Source organism: Argopecten irradians, chromosome 1 (assembly GCF_041381155.1).
Source record: "Argopecten irradians isolate NY chromosome 1, Ai_NY, whole genome shotgun sequence".
NCBI classification, from domain to species: domain Eukaryota; kingdom Metazoa; phylum Mollusca; class Bivalvia; order Pectinida; family Pectinidae; genus Argopecten; species Argopecten irradians.
This window is the reverse complement of record NC_091134.1, coordinates 48,457,589-48,476,060: the sequence shown is the minus strand read 5'-3', so window position 1 is coordinate 48,476,060 and position 18,472 is coordinate 48,457,589. Positions and strand designations below refer to the sequence as shown.

The 18,472-nt window shown below is 35.9% G+C and overlaps 1 protein-coding gene across 1 annotated transcript in view; it reads left to right on the top strand.

The window, feature by feature from the left end:
• Positions 1–383: 383 nt before the first annotated feature.
• LOC138330821 (ribosomal protein S6 kinase 2 alpha-like) overlaps positions 384–18,472 on the top strand; it is a 29,059-nt gene continuing 10,970 nt past the window's right edge. The window contains exons 1-13 of the mRNA XM_069278333.1: positions 384–536; positions 748–780; positions 2,803–2,919; positions 6,793–6,874; positions 7,077–7,157; positions 8,710–8,789; positions 9,307–9,413; positions 9,693–9,873; positions 10,554–10,624; positions 10,966–11,054; positions 15,115–15,282; positions 15,977–16,107; positions 18,085–18,135. Of these exons, the coding sequence (XP_069134434.1) occupies positions 477–536; positions 748–780; positions 2,803–2,919; positions 6,793–6,874; positions 7,077–7,157; positions 8,710–8,789; positions 9,307–9,413; positions 9,693–9,873; positions 10,554–10,624; positions 10,966–11,054; positions 15,115–15,282; positions 15,977–16,107; positions 18,085–18,135 (1,251 nt within the window). The 5' untranslated portion in view covers positions 384–476. The remainder of the gene's footprint in view (positions 537–747; positions 781–2,802; positions 2,920–6,792; positions 6,875–7,076; positions 7,158–8,709; positions 8,790–9,306; positions 9,414–9,692; positions 9,874–10,553; positions 10,625–10,965; positions 11,055–15,114; positions 15,283–15,976; positions 16,108–18,084; positions 18,136–18,472) is intronic.

The window sequence follows — 18,472 nt, the reverse complement described above, 5'->3', positions numbered from 1 at the left end:
TGGTATGATTTTGATCTATACCACTAAAACGTCTAAAAATGTTCTTAGGACACTCTGGTGGGTCCATGATTATATAATCTGTAACTAGCCCTAATTCTCAGATCCCTGTGGAAACGGCTCCCGGCAGCCGCTTCTTCAGTAACACTGATCAATATATATTTCTGTTATCATAGCATGGTTTGTGAATATTGAAAATTCAAATTATGCTAAAATATCTTGTAACGGTTGATATATAGATCTAGGCCTATTTTGTCAAATTATAATGCGCGTAAGTGATGCATCTTACAAGTGCACGTGTTTGGTTTTAATTTCCCGCCAAATGCCAAACTCTTTTTACCGTCACAGGAAGTAGACATGTGCGAGCCTCTATCTGAAACGGGAAGCCGCCATCTTGTGTCGGGGTCTCGGGAAGTTAGGCACGGCTGCTCTTGTGTTGTGTAGCACAACTTTCCAAAATTCCACTTTTCAGCCCTAAAATGCCGCTGGCACAACTTGCTGACCCATGGAGGCGGATGGAGATGGTCCACGAGGCGGAGGTATGCGGAATATTTATAATGTCGGTCTCTTTACCATAGAAACGCACCGTGAATTTAATATATTTTTTGAAGCCAAGGTTATTTATAGAAAGTTGTTTGACAGCGTTTGTTCATTTTGTTATTATAAAGATTAAATACTAGTTAATATGAATATATTTTCTATGGTCAAAACAATGTTGTATTTTTCTGACGACTGGTTTTATTTTGACAGGCCTCAACGGAAGACATGCTTGTGGACGAGCAGGTATGAAAACACTAGAATGCGGAAATGCGTTCAAAACACTTAGCAAAAAAAACACGATGACAGCCAGTGAGGTGATCCATGTTATCCGGAAATGACTTTCTCTGATGTATACGGAGTTACTGCTTTATATCGAGTTATGAACTTTAAATACATAGCTAATTATCAAGACAATATTTCTTATAATAAAGACATAAGACATAACACACTAGCAAGATATCAAATGTATGAAAGAATTTTAGCCCAACATCATCAGATGGTGGTCTATTCAAATCGCCTTTTCGTCCACGATTGGTCATCCATCAGTAAACAATGTTATTACCGCTATTTCTTGAGAAATACTGCACCGATATTTCTCAAATTTCATATGTAGGTTCCCCTAGGGCCCTAGAAGTATCATGCTGATTTTCAGACTGATTTGGAAAACAATATGGCCGCTAGGCAGCCGTTTTGGATTTTGGCAGTTCATGTTTGTTACAGCTATTTCTTAAATTTCAAATGTAGGTTTCAGGGCATCCAGTAGACCCCAGAGAGTATGTATTTGATTTTTCAAGACCCCTGAGAGTATGTATTTTACTTGAAAATCAGATTTGACTCCTGGGTTTGAAGCTTATGTCTATTTGTCATATACATTTGACTCTTCATATTTCTCAGAATTGATGTTTTGACTTCTGAAACTGCTAGAAGTCGAGGGTTAACTGGATGCCCTAAGGTTTCCCAAGGGCCCTAGAAGTGTCATACTGATTTTCAGACTGATCGGAAAAACAATATGGCCGCCAGGCAGCCGTCTTGGATTTTGGCAATTGATGTTTGCTGCCGCTATTTCTCAGAAAGTATTGAAAGAATCTATCTTAAATTCAAATGTATATGTAACTTCCCCTAGGAATGCATATTGCGATTTAATTGGGACCGATCAGTCGACAAGATGGCCGCCAAGCAGCCATCTTGGATTTTGATAGTTTAGAAAGTTCGTTATTGCTATTTCTCATAAAGTACTGAAGGGATCGTTCTCAAATTTTATATGTAGTCTGTTGAAAAAGTTTTAAATGCAGAGAAAATATCCCTCTAACCATTATCAGAAATAGATCATTCTTTGGTTGGAGCCAAGATTTCTGTGGGATCTCTTGTTAAAAAATAAAAATAAAGTGAAATTTTAAAAACACAGCAAGCCAAAGGGCATACATTTGTCATACCATAGATGGTTATATACATAATTTTATTTTCACCGATTTTAAGTCTTGCTTCCTGTCAGTGTCACAGTCCGGTGTTATTTTATAAATTATTGTATTTTATAAATTATTGTAACTTTGTTGATACACTCAAATGAAGAATTATCTTTTAGTTATCTAAATACTCTCTGCAGAATTAGCAATAAAGTCTAACTGTTTTCGATCATTTTGGATCATCCTCTGATGATGATTGCATGCGCCATTTTCGATTGGTAATGAATATATTCTGATACAGACCCTATGTAAGCAAAATATTGAATTTGATTTATATCACAATGAATCAATACATCTGTTATAAAAAAAAAAAATTTGGAAGGCTCGACCATTTGGGAAGAAATCCATATGGTAGAAAAAGACAAATTGACAAGATAGTAGTGTACAGTACTCTTGAAAGTCGTTTGAAAGACATATACTAACAAACTCATCAAAACAGGCTTTTTTCCTTATAATGTTAATGATTAGATACATGGTTATCATAGATTTAAAGATATTTACTGATGTGAAATTTAACATGCAAATTGTATTAATTTCACTTGTATTGTAATTTGTTGGTCTAACAATATTGAACTTGTATAACATTTTTTTCTTAAATGTATCGATCAACACTCTTGAAAGTATATATGCACATATAACTATGAGGCACATACATGCACGTCATTATTCAATTCTTTTCAATGTTAATTGTGATTTTTAGAAATAAATCAAAATAAGTATTTGCCAAGCCTTCAGGTTTTGACTGCTGCAATTCTTATATTGATTATCATTGTCATGTGTTAACTTTTGATATTGCTTTAAGAATGATAATGAAATGGACCGAGAGATTGATGTCACCAGCCTCATGAGGGATGGAGAGAGAGTGTCAGCCTCAGACTTTGAACTATTAAAAGTACTGGGACAAGGCTCATTCGGAAAGGTAGGGTTTGCAGTAAAATTGATATTTTATTGTTTATTTACAGCTTATGATGTATACATACCATATGGAGAATTTGGTGGTAAATAAAGGTATTTTCTAATGAAATTACTGACTTATTGACCTTCATTATACCTGCCCTACTAAGCTGATTACATGATTTGACGGAATATTTTGATAATTCTTCAAAGAATGATTTTGGGGAAAATTTTAACACAGATATGTTTACACAGGTATTTAGTTATAAGTTTCACATGCAACATAAAAACTTAGTACATCAAAGAAATTATATCCAGAAATTCACTCCGCTGTCACTTGCCCAGGGCAAGGGAACCAACATTTTCTACTTGCCCAAACTCAACTGGTTGCCCAGGCGTCAGGCAAGTGGATTTTTACACTCTTGGACATACATGCCATACTTTTCTAGGGGTGGTGAGGGAGATTGATAACCATTTTAAAGGATTTTGGTCTCAAATTAGGGAAGTATACGTGCGACATATATGAATAAATTCAATATCTGCTTTTTAGCTCACCTGGCCCAAAGGGCCGGTGAGCTTATGTCATGGCGCGGCGTCCGTCGTCCGTCGTCCGTCGTCCGTCCGTCCGTCCGTCGTCCGTCTGTCCGTCAACAATTCCTTTAAATGGCTACTAGTCATAGAGTTCTGCATGGATTGTAACCAAATTTGGCCACAAACATCCTTGGGGGAGGGGGAACAGAACTTGTATAAATTTTGGCTCTGACCCCCCTGGGGCAGGAGGGGCGGGGCCCAATAGGGGAAATAGAGGTAAATCCTTTAAATCGCTACTAGTCATAGAGTTCTGCATGGATTGTAACCAAATTTGGCCACAAACATCCTTGGGGAAGGGGGAACAGAACTTGTATAAATTTTGGCTCTGACCCCCCGGGGGCAGGAGGGGCGAAGCCCAATAGGGGAAATAGAGGTAAATCCTTTAAATCGCTACTAGTCATAGAGTTCTGCATGGATTGTAACCAAATTTGGCCACAAACATCCTTGGGGGAGGGGGAACAGAACTTGTATAAATTTTGGCTTTGACCATCCGGGGAAAGGAGGGGCGGGGCCCATTAGGGGAAATAGAGGTAAATCCTATAAATCGCTACTTGTCCTAGAGTTCTGCATGGATTGTAACCAAATTTGGCCACAAACATCCTTGGGGGAAGGGGAACAGAACTTGTATAAATTTTGGCTCTGACCCCCCGGGGGCAGGAGGGGCGGGGCCCAATAGGGGAAATAGAGGTAAATCCTATAAATCGCTACTTGTCCTAGAGTTTTGCATGGATTGTAACCAAATTTGGCCACAAACATCCTTTTTGGAAGGGAAACAGAACTTGTATAAATTTTGGCTCTTACCCCCCAGGGGCAGGAGAGGTGTGGCCCAATATGGGAAATCGGAGGTAAATATTCAAATTCCTTCAGAAAAGAAACAATGAACCTGTATTCAGAACATGACTTGGCATTACAAACCAGGTGAGCGATACAGGCCCTCTGGGCCTCTTGTTTATGATATATTCTTTGCAAAATAAACACAAACACATAATTTAATGTTCTGTAACAATTTTGCTGGATTTTTTTTATATATCTTTCACAATAATGGATAATTAACTTAAATAAAATTCTTAAATTTACAAGCACTAAATCAAAAATATACAGAGAATTGTTACAGTAGTATTCAAAATGCATTTCAACCTGAGAGAGAAAAAAAGTAAATTTCTTTTTAATTTGATTTATTTAAATTCAGTTAATAATGATAATTTTTAGCTCACCTGGCCCGAAGGGCCGGTGAGCTTATGTCATGGCGCGGCGTCCGTCGTCCGTTGTCCGTCCGTCAGTCTCAGTCCGTCCGTCAACAACATTTCCTATAAATCGCTACTTGTCCTAGAGTTCTTCATGGATTTTAACCAAATTTGGCCACAAACATCCTTGGGGGAGGGGGAACAGAACTTGTATAAATTTTGGCTCTGACCCTCCGGGGGCATGAGGGGCGGGGCCCAATAGGGGAAATAGAGGTAAATCCTTTAAATCGCTACTTGTCCTAGAGTTTGGCATGGATTGTAACCAAAATCAGCCACAAACATCCTTGGGTGAAGGGAAACAGAACTTGTATAAATTTTGGCTCTGGCCCCCTGGGGGCAGGAGGGGCGGGGCCCAATAGGGGAAATAGAGGTAAATCCTTTAAATCGCTACTTGTCACAGAGTTCCGCATGGAATGTAACCAAATTTGGCCAGAAATATCCTTGGGAGAATAAGAACTGAGTTTGTATAAATTTTGGCTCTGGTCCCGGGGGGCAGGAGGGGCGGGGCCCAATAGGGGAAATAGAGGTAAATCCTATAAATTGCTACTAGTCATAGAGTTCTGTATGGATTGTAACCAAATTTGGCCACAAACATCCTTGGGGGAAGGGGAACAGAACTTGTATAAGTTTTGGCTCTGGCCCCCCAGGGGCAGGACGGGTGGGGCCCAATAGGGGAAATAGAGGTAAATCCTATAAATCGCTACTTGTCCTAGAGTTTTGCTTGGATTGTGACCAAATTTGGCCACAAACATCCATGGGGGAAGGGGAACAGAACTTGTATAAATTTTGACTCTGACCCCCTGGGGGCAGGAGGGGTGGGGCCTAATAGGGGATTTAGATGTTAATATTAAAATTCCTTCAGAAAAGAAACAATGAACCTGTATTCAGAACATTACTTGGCATTACAAACCATGTGAGCGATACAGGCCCTCTGGGCCTCTTGTTTATTATTAATCTATTTTTTCTAAAAATAAATTCACACCGAAATTCTAAAAAAATAATACCTTTTCCATTTTTTAAAAACATGATTATTAGGAAATCCAGAAATTCTATAAAATCCGGATCATCTATTACAATTACCCAAAATGGCGGCCATTACGATTGCAAAGCTTGTGACATCCATCAGATATAGATAGGCCTATTTAACATTAAAAACGTGAGTAAATCATTTACAGTTGTAAGCAGTATTTGTTTTGTAGTAATGCTCACTAACTGTAGTCATAAAATTTATTGAAAGGCCAGCTGATTGTTTTCCAGGCGGCTGATTGGCTGCTTGACTTCAGTTTACATAATACACAGACGTGAGTGAAAGTGACACCACAAGCCAAGGTGGAAACAGCCCAAGGCTGCTAATTAGGGCCACTGGGGTGTTGGTCAGGGGGTCAGGGAGTGGTTACTCTCGTGCTAAAATTAACTTAACATGTATACAAATATGGTGGCGAAAATAAAACTGAGGGGTTTACGGAATACGGGAATTTAGACTCTCCTGCCGGGGGACAATAAAAGGCTTTAAAATACGGGAGGTTTTGTCTCACACCGGGAGGTATGGCATGTATGCCTGGATCATATTCAATCCAAGCTTTAGGAAAAGCACTGGATCACAGTTGATAGATTTAGCAAGTGATAGAATGTTAGACACTTTACACATTTTGCTACTTACCTGGAACTGGTACCCCTATTCTATCAGTTATAAATGATGGCCATTGTCAGGCGTATTTGCTAGCAGTGAAAGCAGCAAGGATGTATATATACCTTAATGTGTAAATTAAGTAAAAGTTGTAAACACAAGGACATTATGTATGAATGATATTATTTAGAATAAGTCTAAAGAGAAGATGTGTATATTATTCTGAATCACTGTCATTGATAAGGCCTACAATTAATTTAATAACATGTTAATTGGAACATAATAATATATAATTTATATAAAATGTGCGTACATAATTACCAGTTTATAAAATGTTCTTGAATGAACTGATGTTGTTCACAGATCTTTTGAAAGTTTTGTTTATACTTTGGTATATGAAGCACTTAATTGTAAATGATATAAATCTGGTCTGCAGGTGTTTTTGGTGAGAAAGGTGACTGGCTCGGACACTGGTGGACTCTATGCAATGAAAGTGTTGAAGAAAGCAACACTGAAAGGTAACTTGCACTGATCACACCCTAGTTTTACACTTGTCTACAAGGTCCAGCAAGTCAGTGCTGATCATAAAGACATAGTATTTCATTCTTTCTTTTGAATTCAGTTAATCTATTTTTTAAAAGTTGGAGATCTTCTTAATATATGAATATTTTTGATCATATCTATCGCCCAAATTCATTTAGGATCAATTTTGTTTTGCAGTAAGAGATCGACAACGCACGAAGATGGAAAGGGACATTCTGGCTGATGTAAATCATCCCTTTATTGTCAAACTTGATTATGGTGAGTTTGTCCATTCAGCCTTGGCCTATTACAGAGTTGTCTGCCCTTGGGGGTACATCATTATTTCTTGAGCAAAACTCCCATTATTTTCCCTGGAAAATATTATGTTGTGCTTGTAAACAAATAATTTCACAATCAAATACCTACCTGCAAGGGCAGATAACTCTGTAATTTACAAATACAGATTATGTTTCAAGCAGTGTTTACATTGATGTTTAAAATATTGTTCCTCCTAAAAGACCACAAAATATTCATAATGAATATAAGGACTTATGGAATGTATATTTTGCTAACTAACATGAACGGCTATATATACCTTGAATTATACATAAATTTATATTATCAATTACAGCATTTATAACACATCTAATCTGAAACGGTTTCTTTTTAAACCACCTGAGATTGTTGAGATAAGCCATAATAAAATTAAACTAATTGCTGTTTAAAAAGTGAAAACAAAATAGTTAATGTTAAACACGCAGCACACCATTTCAAATATTTTTGATGCAAATGATGCGTTTCGTTATAATAATTTTTTGTTTAGGGTTGGTTAGAATAATTCTTTTTAACAATACTTTATTTGAATTAGATAAGTCACATAGCATAGAAAGCCAACATTACTTTTCAGCTTTCATAACTCTATATAAATGTATGCATTTCATGAGACAAACAATTTACTTTTACAAATTATCTTTATACATATATGAATGCCATTTGAAACCAATACAGACATGGCGAAATTTGCCGATGTCCAGCAAAATTTTACTTGGACCGCCTATTTTAAAATCCGGTCTGGACCGACTGTCTGGCAATTATTGAATACCAGAAGTCTGTAAAAAGTCATCATTTGATTCAACAAAATCGTTATTTTAACCCGATAGCAATGTAGAATTAAAGCTGCATAAGATAATCATGAAATTAGATGCCTGGATACTAAAAGCAGGAAGTTATGTTTATTTTAAAAATTCACATTAATGTTTGGTCCTGCAAAATATTGTTCGGTCTGGCATACTCACAGTCCTTGCCAGTCCTAATGTCCAGCCATTTTTTTTTTCAACTTCCACAATGTCTGCCAATAGAGATTTAAAAAAATATATTCAGGTTACAGCAAAACTTTCTATTGATTTGATATACAATACACACGTACACCTTTCACATAATATGGTTATTTGTAATAAAAACATTGTTTCTTCATTCTGATTGTAATTGTTAGAAGAAAAGATAATTCAAGCTATTAATCAAGTTTTGCCCCTGCCCCGTGGAAGATTCAGGTGTTCACTGATTGGTCAGCCAATCACAATCTCCCGTTGAGTGTGGCCGAGCTGTGTGGGACATCAAAGAGATAGAAACTATTTACCATTACAAGTTTTGCTAAATGATAAACCGTATCGCTGTATGTATTACTAGGATTTATTAGATCAATGCAAAAAAGAAAAAAGTATGAAACTTTTGACAATTCGAATTTGAAGCTAAATCTGCTATATTAGTAACATGTTATTAATATTACCATCTGAATTCGATTAAGCCTTAAATATTTATTGTTCTCTTTTAGCATTCCAAACAGAAGGGAAACTTTACTTAATATTGGAGTTCCTGCGAGGTGGTGACCTTTTCACACGTCTCTCCAAGGAGGTAGGAATGCTTGCCTTGGGAATCGGAAGTGTTGTTCCTCTTTTAGATAATATTACAAGGATATACATAGGTGTACTATATAACACAGATCTTATCTGTATTGTTCTATTCTCGTCTGATTCAATTAATCCACGGCTTCAACCCTAAATATGTTGTATAGAATTCATAGAAGTTCAAAAATAAAGCAGTATTTAGGTAGCATTTACATTCAGTGCCCAGTTCAGAAGATTATGATCGTATTTCTCCAATGCTTGAACAACAATTGAGTTTTCAGTCAAAGTGCCAAGCATTAGTTCATCGCATATTTAAATGAAATGTTATCAATTATCAGTACCATCTGACATCAGGGATAACGTTTTGGATCATAGAAGTATAAATGTATAGAATGTCCGAAAGTTGTTAACAAATCAAACAACAATTCTGCAAATGATTACTTATTATTGGTGGAATATTGTTGTTGATGCTTGAGGTATGCTCTGGACCACAATCAAATTATACATTGCTGTTGATTATTTAGGTGATGTTTACGGAGGAAGATGTGAAGTTTTACCTAGCTGAGTTGGCATTAGCTCTCGACCACCTCCATTCCCTCGGCATTGTATACAGAGACCTCAAACCAGAAAAGTATTTACTAGTATTGCTATTCTTGTTCAATCTTCTGTCATTTGATACCAAAAAAACTGTAAAAATAATGCTAATGTTTTTTTTATATTAAATGGTCATTAATACTTTTTTTCTAATGAAAGTTTCCTGCCTATGTTTAATTAAACTCCTTAGAAAATAATTATTTAGAAAATGTTAAACTTTATAATTATGTGCTTCTCTTGTGCTGTGTACATGAACCTTTATGAAAAATCTTAAAATAGGCAATAAATTTGAACTTTTTCCCACTATAAATTGCAGCATATTACTAGATACTGATGGCCATATCAAGCTGACAGATTTTGGACTTAGTAAGGAGTCTATATTTGATGAGAAGAAAACTTACTCATTCTGTGGAACGGTTGAATACATGGCTCCAGAGGTTGTTAATCGTAAAGGTCATGGCACAGCTGCCGACTGGTGGTCCTACGGTGTTCTCATGGTAAGATTTTAGATAGCGGAATCGAACATCTCAGTCATACATTCTTAAATTCCAATTCTTAATGCAAAATTTTCTTAATGCAAAATTAAACTTGTGATTCCACTCCACTTTGATGCTCTACAATACGTTCAGGTACAAAATCTAACAACTCTCTGTATGGGCCTATAATCGGAATATTTTGAAATATTCTAGTATCATTTTATACATTCTGAGATTATAAGACCACACTGAAAATTTCATAGACGACACATGCTGATTGGCTAACCATAGGGATCATGCTGAGGTGACCCTGAAAGGAGAGTAGGTGGATTTTATATTGGAGCCTATCATAGAGTATCGTAGTGGAGCAGAAATACAAGTCTTAATTTTAATTGAATTGATTGGAAAGGTAAAAGTAAACATTATTTAGTGTTTGAATGATTGAAAATTTATGACATTATATTACTGTCCGTTATCTTCCTTCAACCTGTTAAATAAAATCAGTATTCTATTTTAAATTTCATACACTATGGAGATGATTGTATATGATTATCGGTATACTTGATGCAGTGATTAATATATAATCAGTACAATACCGATGTTGCTGCTCACTTAGAACAAGATTGACATTATTGGTTGTATTATAAATGGTATTTTTCCTTTTCAGTCTGCTGACATCAATTTATGCTTTTTCTTTGTAGTTTGAAATGCTGACTGGTGCATTACCATTTCAAGGGTCAAATAGGAAAGAAACAATGACACAGATTTTGAAGTGAGTTGATTCCAAGATTTACAGAAATAAAAAGCGGACATCTTTTGTTGTGTGTAAATATTTGGATTTGTTTTGATTATATTTTATTCTGTAAAGATCTATGACTATTTCCTTTAGTTTTAAATACATGTAGTTCTTTTTTTGAAGATTTTGAACTTGCGTTTATCAAGATAATCATAAGACAACTTTTTATCTTTTCATTCTATATGTTTGGTTATACATGTAAGAAATGACTGGAAAATAGTCTGAAAACAATGTACTTTTTCAGAAATATTTGTATTTCTTTTAAATTTCATAGGGAAATTAACATGTACGTCATTAATGTTGTGTTTGATTTTCAGAGCAAAATTAGGAATGCCGCCGTTCTTATCCCCTGAGGCACAGTCACTACTTAGAGCACTGTTCAAAAGGAATCCACAGAACAGACTAGGTAAAAGATATAAATACCAAAAGAAGTACTTAATGGCCCACTAACTTTGGGAAGCAAAATATAAGGTCCTTAACAAAACATTAATAACATCAGAAAATATATACTGATGGCCTAAGTTGAGGTTACAACACCAAACATATGCAAGATTTCCTGTGTAATATATGAAATCGGTGGAGAGTCATTTCGCTGTTTTGCCATCTGGCGCAGTGATAGTCAACTACCACAAGTTAGACGACCAGCGTTATGAAAATTAACATTTAATTTATTCTAATTAAATTGCTCAGAAGGTGATGGCAAATATAATATTAACGGTAAGTTAATAACTATTGCAACTCTTCATAATTATGGATCTCGCTTTACATTCCCATTTTTAAAAGTAAAAGCTGTTTTGGAAAGGTAGTGAGCCTTTAATAATGTAATAGACATCAGGTTATATGATTTTATGTGATATCAACTCTTTAGAGGAGCAAGTACATATCTCAAAATGGATTCCTAGTGAGGGCCCATCATTTGAGAAAGGGCCTCTCATTAATACAGAAGCCTTATAGTTTCACTATGTTTGTCTTTCTGTCTGTTCAAAATCTGTCGCTTGAATCAATAATTTTCGGCCAATAAGAATGAGTTCAGTGGTGTAGGGCCATTTAATGACGGATGCTAGCTTTTTAGGTCACCTGAGACTAAGTCTCAAGTGACTATTCTAATCGCCTTTTGTCCGTCATCGTCCATCGTACATCGTATGTCCGTAAACAATTTACATTTTCGACTTCTTCTCCAAAACTGCTGAAGCAATTTCAATGAAATTTTGCACAAACCTTCTGAGGCATAAGGCCAATCAAAATTGTGAATTATATGGTCCCCACCCTCAAGGGGGCTGTGGGAGGGGCCAAAAGGGGTAAAATTGAGTAAAATTTCAAAAATCTTCTTCTCTACTCACAGATAAGGTAGAATCAAATACTCTTCATAGATAGAAAGGTCTTAAGGGACTTTACAAAAATTGTGAATTATATGACCCTGGGGTCTCTAGTTTCCCCTTGGGGAGGGGGTTAAGTTTACTATAGTTTTTATAGGGAAAACACCTTTTTGAACATTATTTGGTCATTTGTAATAGGAAATGAGTCAAATGTTGTCAGAATTATCAGTATGAGATGGCCATTAAATCCTATTAAAAAATTTTATATGACTGACCCCCAGGGGCCTTAGGGGCAGGGTCAAAAGGGGTTAAATAGGCTAAAACTTCAAAAATCTTCTTCTGAAATTCTGGAAATGGAAGAATCAAATGCCTTTCATAGATAGAAAGGTCTTAAGGGCCTTTACAAAAATTGTGAATTATATGACCCTGGGGTCTCGCGTTTCCCCCTAGGGAGGGGGTCAAGTTTACCATGTAGTTCATATAGAAAAAACACATAAATGAGCATTTTTAGGTCATCTGACCCAAAGGGTCAGGATGACCTATAGTCATCATGCACCGTCCGCCGTGCGTAAACTTTTAATTCAAACAACTTCTTCTCAATAACCGTAAGGCCCAAAGTACTCATATTTGGTCTGCAGCATGCTGGGATGAAGGGCTATCAAAGTTGTGAAAATAAATGACCTTGACCTACTTTGAAGGTCACAGGGGTCAAATAGGCTAAAATCTTTGAACGACTTCTTCTAACTAACCAAAAGGTCCAGGGTACTCATATTTGGCCTGTAGCATGCTGGGATGAAGGGCTACCAAAGGTGTAAAAATTAATGACCTGGACGTTCTTTCAAGGTCACAGGGGTCAAATAGGCTAAATTCTTTGAACGATTTTTGTTAACTAACCCAAAAGTCCAGCATACTCATATTTTGCTGGTGGCATGCTGGGATGAAGGTTTACCATAGTTATAAAAATGAATTACCTTGACCTTCTTTCAAGGTCACAGGGGTCAATTAAGCTAAAATCTTTTAACTACACCTTTTAATTAGCCGAAAGGTCAAGGGTACTCATATTTGGCCTGTAGCATGCTGGGATGAAGGGCTACCAAAGTTGTGAAAATAAATGACCTTGACGTACTTTCAATGTCACAGGGGTCAAATAGGCTAAATTCTTTCAGCGACTTCTTCTTAATAACCATAAGGCCCAGAGTACGCACATCTGGCCTGTTGCATGTGGGGATGAAGGGCTATCAAAGTAGTGAAAATTAATGACCTTGACCTACTTTCAAGGTCACAGGGGACAAATAGGCTAAAATCTTTCAACGACTTCTCCTCAATAACCATAAGGCCCAGAGTACTCATATTTGGCCTGTACCATGCGGGGAAAAAGTTATGAAAAAATTATGAAAATGAATGACCTTCACCTGCTGTCAAGGTCACAAGGGTCAAATAGGTTAAAATCTTTGAATGACTTCTTCTCAATAACCATTAGGCCCAGAGTACTCATATTTGACCTGTAGTATGCGGGGATGAATGGCTACCAAAGTTGTGAAAATTAATGACCTTGACCTACTTTCAAGGTCACAGGGGTCAAATAGGCTAAAATCTTTGAATGACTTCTTCTAACTAACCAAAAGGTCCAGGGTACTCATATTTGGCCTGTGCCATGCTGGGATGAAGGGTTACCAAAGTTATTGAAATGAATGACCTTGACCAACTATCAAGGTCAGAGGGGTCAAATATTCTAAAATCTTGAATTTTGATTTTCTTCTCAAATTCTGCCAGTGTGATTTAGCTGATACTTGCGTGAAATGATTCTTGTCATGGACGTGACCAACTGTTGTTATATTTTATGTTGATCTAAAATCCAAGATGGACACCACTCCCGCCATCTTGAAAATATAGTTTGAACTTATTCTCAAGTTCTACCAGTGGGATTTTGGTGGAACTTGTCTAAATAATTTTAAGGATACTGACATTGTCCCAATAAAGTGTTGTTATTTGTTGGGTTGATCCGAAAACCAAGATGACCACCAAAGCCGCCATCTTGAAAACGCATTTTGAACTTCTTGAAGTTCTACCCATGCAGTTTGACTGAAACTTGCATTAAATGATCCTTACATGGTCATGACCAAGTGTTTTTATTTTTTAACCATGACACCATATCTAATTAATTTCCTATACAGCTATTGCCAAGGTAGTCAGATGACCGTTAAGGCCCTTGGGCCTCTTGTTTGCTCAATTTTCATTGGAAACGAGTCAAACTTTGTTAGATTTATTAGCCTGAGATAGCATTTTAACATCATATCCATATTGGTCAAGGCCGACCCCCTGGGGGCAGAGGGGCGGGGCCAAAAAAGGTCAAATTGGCTAAAACATCAAAAATATTCTTCTAAAATTCTGGAAATGGTAGAATCAAATACACTTTATAGATGAAAAGGTCTTAAAGTGTGTTTTATAAAAAATGTGAATTATATGGCCCTGGGGTCTCATGTTTCCACTTGGGGAGGGGTCAAGTTTACTATAGTTTATATAGGAAAAACACGTAAATGAGCATTTTTTTGTTCAATTTTCATTGGAAATCAGTCAAACTTGGTTAGAATTATTAGCCTATGATATATCATTTTAACATCTATATCAGTCCTAGATGACCTCCTGGGGGACCAGAGGGACAGGACCAAATAGGGTCAAAATGATTGAAATTTTAAAAAATGCAGGTTTGATGGAAGCAAATACTCTTCACAGTCTAAAAAGTCAAATTTATTAATCACTGACCAACTTCAAGGCCCAGCATATAGTGTTTATATGTCTTTAATTTGTTTCATTATTTGTTTCATTATATATTCTAACTCAGGTGACCGTTAAGGCCCATGGGCCTCTTGTTATTAGTTTAATCTTGTCATTTAAACACCTTATTTAATTTATATGTTTGTTAGTCCATGCAAATCTAAATTTCCAGCTGTAAATTTATCTAAAATGTTGTGTAAGTTAAAACAAACCTAATTGATTGAGATAACATAATTTGTAGTCCTGAAACATGCAGATATTTTTTATTATATAATGGTACTGAAACATTGATCAGCCATATTTATTTTTAATAGTATATACTAACATAAAATGTCTTTCGAATTTATATGTTGGAATCAAATGATCTCTCCACAGGAATGGGTCCAAATGGCATTGAGGACATTAAAAAGCAGCCATTTTTCTCCACGATAGACTTTGATAGACTGATGTCACGGAAAATGAACCCACCATTTAAACCTGCTGTTGTACAAACAGATGATGCTTTCTACTTTGACACAGAATTTACTTCCAGAACACCTAAAGGTAACAATCTTTGACAAAAAACTGTCTATCAGATCAAACTCTTTTCGTATAGTTTTTGTGATTTAGTTGATACTTTAATGTGATGATTTTCAGAGGTGAGTGTTGATAATACTTAAAAGGAAAAATGACTTGATGCAGTCATTTAAGGATCTGTCGGTTTTGGTTATAGTCGGAGTACCAAGAGAAAAAGCACTGACTTGCAGTCAGTACCTGGCAACTGCATCAGATGGCATTTAAACTTGTGACTCAGAGGTGGAGGGCACATGATTGTATGTCAGAATATCTTAACTACTTGGCCCCTGCAAACTTGAATCATTTTAAGCAAATCCAATTCAATTATTGTGATACTTTTATTTAAAACAAATCAAGGAAAAATAAATTAATGATATTCCATCAGACCTACTCCTTTAAATAAAATTCTTTGATTTTATTGGTTGAACTGTTTTCTAGTAAGGGTTATTTCAATTTTATTTCTACCAGAAAAACTAATGGTTTGTTTTAATATTGGAATTTAAAAAAAAATTTTTTTTAAATTACTTAATGATAAATGGTTATCGATTTTACGTCAATAAGGTATCTTGACATTGACGTACTCGAGTTATTTGAAATAGTAAGAGTTAATGGGGTCCTTCCTAAGTAAGATAAGATTAATGAAATTGTAAATCATCAGGCAATGTTTAATTTTCTGTTTCAGATTCCCCAGGAATTCCTCCCAGTGCGACAGCCCATGAATTGTTCCGAGGTTTTAGTTTTGTAGCACCAGCCCTACTACACGACAACTCTGAAGTCCCTAACCCACTAGATAATGAAATTAGCCTTAAAAAGGTAACTATTTCTAACTTCTGTACAGCATACCTGTCATATAATGAAATCAGTCTTAAAAAGTAAATTTCCACCTACTATATGGCAACTCTAAATTTTAAACCAATAGATCTTGAAATAAGCCTTGAAAAGATATTGAACCACTTCCAAATTAATGAGTCCTTAACCCTTTACCACCTGTAAGCGCCTTTGGACGCCTTTACCCCTTGCCCCATGTAAGCGACTTTGGACGCCCCCGCACCATCTCAATGTAAACGCCTCTGGACGCCCGTACACGATCTCAATGCAAGCGACTCTGGACGCCATTTTGACTATCAATGTTTTGCTAGCTTCGTATCACGTGATAAAAGCGCCACCTGTGTTCAGACTTTACAATCTAATTATAGACGTGACCAAATTTCTAACCAATCGAAAAACGGCACAGTGTTACTATATAAAACTCTGAATAAATTAACCGAGAAAATCACACATGTGTTCACTGCTTCACTCAAACTCAAACTCAAAATGTTACCGGGGACGCCATCATGGCTACTGTTGTTGATATTACGGCAGATATTTATAATTATAAGTACAATGTCATGATATTTAAATATCACAGGCCTAAAAGCATATAATCTGACAATGATTTAGACGATGTTTTATTCAATTTGACCGATTGAAAATCTGACGGTCATGAAGAACGGCGAGGTCCCGTACTATCGCCATTACCTGACGCCGTGTTGGAATGGACTGGCGAGTTTACAGCCGTGAGTGTTGATAATTTTGTTAGAAAATTGTTGTCAAAACTTCAATAAACCTTTAATATACTTCATTTATAGTTGATAGATAATTTTCATGCATTTTTCAACGGCATGTAACATACAAACATCCCACAACAAACACACTACTCGGAACGATAGAAAGTGAAAGTAGCAGTGAACAGGTCGTGAACCGGCACGGACAAAGCAGAAATAACAGTGTTTTTCAGAGCAAATATATTGACTGAGCCATGATTCAGATTAATATTAGTTTGTTTACGATATTTCAAGTAATTTGTGCAATTTTTTTCTAAAAGTTATAAAAAATCGGCAATATTTTGAGTATTTCCGACAGAGAAAATCGACCATTTTCTGACCTGTAAACGTTTTCAATATTTTTTGAAGTCCCCATATCGAATAATATTTGGAAATGATAGCATCACTGTGTAGTTTGATTCATTTTGAAGCAACTTTATTACCAAAATTTTCTCAAAAATAAACATGAAAGTAAATAAATCCAACTTTAAAAACGTATTATCAATCCAGACTGAAAACTTCAAAAAGTGCCATTGAGATGGTGCAGACACTTGACAGATGTTGCAACAATGTTTGTGTTGAACATTGTATACTTTCCTCATGGAAGCCTGGTGATGCAGTCTACTAGTTTGCATGTGGTAAAGGGTTAAAGCATCCAATCGTTGAACATGCTACAATACATGTTTAATGAAAAACCTATTATCAGTGAATTTTTGTACACTTTTAAAGTAGTATTTTTCTAATGCTTACCAAAAAAGGAAGACTTGGTTTTATTTGTTTCTTGTAACTAGCCAATAACTCACTTCCTATTTCATTTACCTTCTGTATACAATCCTGTACTGTACTTATCTGTGTATAACCTATACTCATTGTGTCAAACATCCAGTTATGCCCCTTTGGTCAGTGTTTGAAATGAAGTTTAACCAGAACAACAACTCTTTCGGGTGTTTCCCTTTTATTCTTTTGAAATATTGTTACTAGGCGCTTTTTAATTTTCAATCCATTAATTTACTGCTGGAATTTTCATTCCCAATTTACTATTCTCCCATAACCGTACCAGTTTAAAAATAATTTATTGAATATTGAACATAGAAGAGAATCACAAAGTAGAAAAGTGTAAGCTTTTTGTCATGATCTGTACAAAATTATCATCAGTTAGGCCAAAATTGATGTGAATTAATCGATCTTTGTTGTTTGTTTTTTTCAGTTGCCAGGTGTAAAATCCATTCAGTTTTCCGATGAATATGAAATGAAAGAGGTACAGTATGACATTTGATTTAATTTCCCTGTAATATGTCTAAAACATATTTTTAAGTGAAGATCTATATTTAAGTACTTAATACATTTATAATGGATACTGATTCCTTGTATCTGAAATTGATAAGACTGGTTCAGCAATATCTTTACTCTTCAACATGTAGCATACATAGTGTGGAGAATCAACGTTCAGTATCATTTTGAGTTCATGTATTCAATGTCACATCGGATAATTTATATGCTAAATTTGTACATCTGATTTAAAACCCAATAATTGGCCTGTATGGATTGCTTAGATGACAAATGATAGGTGAGCAATGCAAGCCTCTTGTCAGAGG